This window comes from Chrysochloris asiatica, unplaced genomic scaffold, assembly GCF_000296735.1.
Source record: "Chrysochloris asiatica unplaced genomic scaffold, ChrAsi1.0 scaffold00051, whole genome shotgun sequence".
Taxonomy (NCBI): domain Eukaryota; kingdom Metazoa; phylum Chordata; class Mammalia; order Afrosoricida; family Chrysochloridae; genus Chrysochloris; species Chrysochloris asiatica.
Genome location: NW_006408569.1, coordinates 6,167,910 through 6,173,909, shown reverse-complemented (window position 1 = coordinate 6,173,909; position 6,000 = coordinate 6,167,910). Strand labels below are relative to the sequence as shown.

General features: G+C 37.7%; 1 protein-coding gene across 1 annotated transcript in view; it reads right to left on the bottom strand.

Moving 5' to 3' along the window:
- Positions 1-1,720: 1,720 nt before the first annotated feature.
- Positions 1,721-6,000, bottom strand: part of ZNF280C (zinc finger protein 280C) — a 43,526-nt gene continuing 39,246 nt past the window's right edge. Inside the window, exons 15-16 of the mRNA XM_006862866.1 lie at positions 3,136-3,254; positions 1,721-1,728 (exon numbers count right to left, since the gene is read on the bottom strand). Of these exons, the coding sequence (XP_006862928.1) occupies positions 1,721-1,728; positions 3,136-3,254 (127 nt within the window). The remainder of the gene's footprint in view (positions 1,729-3,135; positions 3,255-6,000) is intronic.

Below are 6,000 nucleotides of genomic sequence, written 5' to 3'. Positions count from 1 at the left end.
CCTTCTGCATTTCATTTCATCAGCTCTGCCTAGACAGATTTGATAGTACTCATTGGAGATTCTGCCTTCCTCCATGCCCCCTAGCTCTAGGTTCCCTCTTGAAAGCTTGTAAGCCAGCCACTTCTTGCCTTTGTGGTCATCCCCCCCACCGCCCCCATTTGGGTATCCAATGTCCAACTTGCCCATCTCTGTCTACTCTGTGTGTGGAGGGGGTGGGAATGTTTCTTGCTGTAAAGATTTGTTCACTCTTTTGGGTTACTGCATCCATAGGTGTAGGTCAAGTTCATCAAATTGTATCAGATCACTCATTTTTTTCCCCTCTTCTTTCTTCTCCTGGTTGAGTTCTGATCATCCATTCATCGGGGCCAGGTCACGTGGGTACCATCTGTAAGTGTGGGTGTTCTTGTGCGTATGCCCTCTCTTCCTATCAGCTGGTAGCTTCACTCTCCACTCTAGTCCTCTGTGGCCACGCCGCTGACTATGGGCCCAGGAGTCCCCAGGTCTCCCCACACTGCTGGCCAACCAGGTCCTGAACTTGGGTGTTTTTTAAGGGACGCTTGTTTTTCAAGTATTATATTTGCCTCAGGTGTTTGTTGTGGACATGCCCTGATATTTCGCCTGCGATGGGAGGTCTTGTTGTGTCTCCCGTACACCCTCCCACCAAACCAGATTCTTGCAGCCATACCAAAGCCAGGATTTCTTCATTCATTTGGATACCAGTATTTATGGATGTCTTAGCTACCTAATTTTCCTTTTTAAAGCTTTAACTGGGGCCAGTGTGAGAGATCCCACAGGCTGATCTGCAAATCAATCCAGATGGGTTCAGAACTGGGTGGTTTTCTAACAGTGGGTGGTGGGTGCTTCCTTTTTTTTGAAAAAACAATATATATATTTTTTCCTATTAATGTTTTCTTTTTGCCTTGAATTTTTATTGTTATTTCCTCTTAATTTTATACACTTATTCCAATATGGGAATTTGAAATCTCCATACTTAATGTTACACCGACTCCCAAAGAGTTCAAGCTACTTTAATACCAGAACATGTTTTTTTAAAAAATGTATAGCCATTCAAGTAGCTGGTTGCCTTTTTATAGAACCTTTGTGACTGGTCCCATTAAATGTTCTGGGAGGTGAATGTAAAGTGTAAAAAGTATAGGTTTTTTTGTTTTTAAAATAACAATAAACTTTCCAAGAAGGAAAAAAAAAAAGAATTACCAAGGCACTTGAAGAATCCAGATTTTATTAAAAAAATAAGTAATAACATCAAAACTGTTCAGCAAATCTATATTCAATGTAACCAAAATAAACAAACACCAAATTAAAAAAAATATACATCTATATATATATGGGCAAGAAACAAGTGCATTTTTGGTCCAAATATTTTTTTTGAATATATTATCTTTATCCAAAGAAATTACATTAATGGCTAAGAAGATACCATGTATTAGATGTACAGAAATGTAACTTTAAAACTTATTTTAAGGTCTTTAAGAAGAGTTCTTGCCAATTCTTTGTATCTTTGAACACACAAAGTAAGATAATGTTAAGTAATGACAGTTCCAAGACAGAGGATATAGTGATGTCTGCTGGTCTGAAGGACTGTCGAATTAAGAAGTTACAAATAGGTGGCGGTGTTGATGTTGTGTGCTGTCAGGTGATTTCTGATTCATAGTGACGTATAAGTGGGCTACACAAAATCTGTGGAGGGGTCTAAGGGAATTCAGGGTTCTTAAAAAAACAAACATGGAACAAAAATTGAATAAGAGTATAAAAGTAGACTTAACAAAATGGACTTCAAAAATGTTATAGAAAACAAAACTAAGTTACCAAAATTAAATTAAATTTAACAAAATCTGAATATTAGTATTGCTGATTAAATTCTAGGGCTAATATTGGATAAAAATTCAAATGAAAGAATACCTTCAAATTCTGAACTGTAAATTTCAAATCTTGTTTCAAGAACATGAAAGTGACCTCAGTCTACATAACCAAAACTTTAGTATTCCTTGGACTGCATGCTCGCTAAGAGGAGATTAAAGGGCAGCAGTCTAAAGGATTAAACTTCAACTCGGAGGTTGAAGCGCAGGTTTAGCGGGCTTTTCTGGGTCGGAAACGACCCATAAGCGTAAGATCAAGAACCATATACCACAGCGGGAAGATGTGCTCATTGTTAGGCCTTGACGTCATCTCTGGCCAAAAAAGCACCAGCCTTATGGGAGGCCAGTCGTGTAGAAAGGGATTCTCTCCCCAAGATGTAATTTCTTGAGGCCACAGACTAGAGGAGGTCTCACAGTTAAATTATTCACATTTCTTGGAAAGAGAATAGGCATCAGTTGTGTCCATCGAAGGGGGACACTATCCAGGAGTAACCTGGATATTTTTTGAAATCTGTGTTGTTTCAGCATCTGAAAAATACGAAAAATAGAACAACGACAGACAAGGAATGGGGAAAACACAGCTATCTGATCTAAACATTTAAGACTTGGAAAAAAAAGGAACAAAGAAAGTAGATAATACAGATTAATAAAAAAAAGATGATGAGCATATTGTTTGGAATGTAATCTTGTGAAGGCAAGCACAGCAGAGAAAAACCCAGATGACTGTAAGCAATGTAAGAAAAGATCATAGCTACCTGACACAAAGATAAAGTGAATGAAATAAGAATCTAGCTAGTGTCATCGTAAAGCTGAAGAAATGAGAACTAGTGTCATGAACTTAGCCATTTAACTGCTTTCGTATATAACAAAACACTTCAGAACTTTGAAATTAGGAAATTCCAACTTGTCTGGCACCAGATGGCACGAGCTCCATAGAACAGGAATCTATTTCAACAAGCAGCTTTAAAAAAACAAAAAACAAAAAATACTTTTACTATTTTTCATTTCTGTTAATGACACATGAAACAAATGTAATAGCACTAAAATTCATCAAAGCAAAATGTACTCAATAAAAATGTAACTTACTCAGGAGTGGATTAAAACTTTGAGGTATTTTCAGAAACTGAAATCATAAGAAAAAATGTGTGAATTTCAAACAGCACACATGATGAGTGAGACTATCAATTTAATACAGAAAGAATTCATATTGTGGTTGATCAAAAATAAATACAAATAACTCAAAGTAATGCATACATACCGCTCTCTTTTATAACTTGGCAAGTGTGAGTTTTACGTTGACTTAAGTGTTTAGCCATAAGATCTAAGGCAGAAGAATCAACTAGGAAGTCACAGTTAAGGCACACTAGAGTAATGCCCCTATGAAAAAAAGCAGTTAAAAAGAGTTTATATGCTGTTATAAAAATCCACAGATAAGTTCAATAATAATTTTTTTATGTAATTATTGATTTCCCTTTTTTATGTCACGACTGTCGTTTTTCGGATTTGTTAACAGAATGTGAACAAAGCAAGGTACAAGTCTGTGCTCTAACGGAACCTACAGACAATCTAGTGTCTTATTTGAGGATGAAATGAGAAAAGAAACACGAAGTTAGTAACAGATCATTAATGTGATTGTTGTTATTATCAGCTTACTGACATAGCACTAACAAGCCTTTGATGGTCCTCACATGCTTGAAGTAAAAACAAGTAGCCTTCCCCCGAGGCGCTAAAGTCTGTTGTGTCATCAACAATGACCTTCATAAAACTAAACTCAGGTACAACCTTCCCTCCCCACACCCCGAAATCAACTTCCTGACTGCTTTCTCTTATGATGCCATTTACCTTGACATTGAGGCTTAAAATGGCAGTATCTGACTCTCTTCTTCCTTAAGACAGTCAACACTTCAAACATTTTATATTATTAGTAATGTATAGAGCACTTACTCTTTGCCAGGCTGAGGTTTTAGACATATCTCATCTAAATCTTACAAGCTAAAGTGGTAGGAACTGTAATGATCACCTTTTTACAGAGGGCACAGTCAGGTTTAATAATCTGCCAAGGCAAGGACCACGTAAGTGTCAAGACCGGGTTTGAAATGGAGTTTTTTCAAAACTCCAGAGTCCATTTTCTTAAGCAAGATGTAGTACCACCTCACCACTTTAACTCGGGTCCTTATTAAACCAGCCATAACTATCACAGTAGTCCTAAGTAGTCTTTGTGACTCATGCAGGTAACAACTCACCTTGCATGCTCTCTATACCTTTCAAATCAGTCGTCCTTTAGTATTTTTTATTCTATGTTGTTCATCAATGGTTCCCCGGTACCCTCCAAGTTAAGTCCAGACTCCCTAGCCTGGTTTCAAGGCTTTCACAATCTGGGTCTAAGATCAAAAGTATTTCCTCAGACTTTGGTCTTGTTACTATGCTACACGGATTTTGTGCTCCACTGAAATTTTACTACTAGTAATTCCCTGTGTGGAGTCCTGGTGTGGCGCTGTGGTCACATCAGACTGCAAAGTTGTTTGAACTGCAAGGTCGGTGGTTCAAGTTCACCAGCTGCTCCTTGGAAACCCCTATACAGGTTCACTTTGGGTCGGAATCGGCTCAACAGCACTTAACAACAATTCCCTGTATTTGCCTTCAACTTCTCATTTCTGCACCTTTATTGTTTATACAGTTTCTTCCAGCTAGAATACCCTTGTGCCTCTTAGCAAAGAAACTTCTCTTCCTTTAGATATCAACAACTCTGGCTGCACTTATTACAAACTTCTTTGTATTATTACAGGTACTTATGTCCATATCTTATTTCTTTCCAAAATAAATTATATGTATCCTGAAGGTTGGTACCAAGCCTCCTTCATCATTGTAGCAAGCCCTGCTACACTGTTGTACATGACAGGTACACAGTAAGTAGCTAAAGAATGAACATTTCATTCCAATAAAATTATAATTACAAAAAAATGTATTATTCTATAGGAATTATATATATACTCAGTTCCATACACAGAAATTGACCAATCTTCATTGTAGAGTTGAGACCTACTCAACTTGAGCAAAAAACTTCTCAGGTCTTTAAAATCATACAAACTCACTGCTATCAAGTCGCTTGTCACTCACAGCAACCCTATATAAGGTTTCCAATTACTGTCACTCTTTACAGGAGCAAAAAGCCCCATCTTTCTCCTGTGGAGCAGCAGCTGGGTTTGAACTGCTGGCCTGGCGGTTAGCAGCCCAACACTTTACTCCACAACAGGGCTCCTTAATATTATAAAACCCACTGTTAATCAAGTTGATTCCAACTCTAGCGTATAGGGTTTCCAAGGCTATAAATCTTTATAGGAGCAGAAAACCTCATCCGTTTCCCACAGAGAGGCTGGTGGGCTTAAACTGCCAAGCTGCTGTTTAGCAGTCCAGTGCTCATCCCATTGTCCCATCAGGGCACCTTAAAATCATATAGTTAATTTAAAAAATCAAGTACAAACTGAGCTTGGTAATAGTGAGTAAAACAAAATAAAACCTCATCTTCAGAATGTAATAAACCCCTTTTTGATCAAGGCAACATCTAACTTTTCTCTTTTCAAATGCTTTGAATTCAGTAATGATTTATAAACAGCACTGTTGTGATCCTGACTAGGGATTCTGAGGAGTGGCAGGTGGGTTTGACCTGCCAACCTTGTAGTCAGCAGTCCAGTGCTTATCCTACAGTGCCTCATCAAAATTGCAATCCAATTTTCTCTGGCTGTGAGCTATTGGTCCAACACGGCAGATGGGGCCCATAAATTCCCACATTTACGGAGGGTAGTATTCAATGCCTGGAAAATATCTGGCATAAACAAATATGGATACAACACCCATTATACTGAAAAGACACAAACAGTAAACAGAAAAGTGAAATAATAGACTGTGTCAGGTAGGACCAAGTTAATATGAGGTTAAGTGTGTGGTAAAGACAAAATTAATGATTAATTATTCCTCAGCCACTCTTTCTGCAACAGTAAGCAAGTTGTGTAGTTTTCTTTATTTCAAAAAGACAAACAACTAAGAATTTTGAAGGCTATATATTGATTTCAGAGACTTACTCTGGGTTTCTAAATTTCAAAATGGAAGAAGCATCAGTCACTTT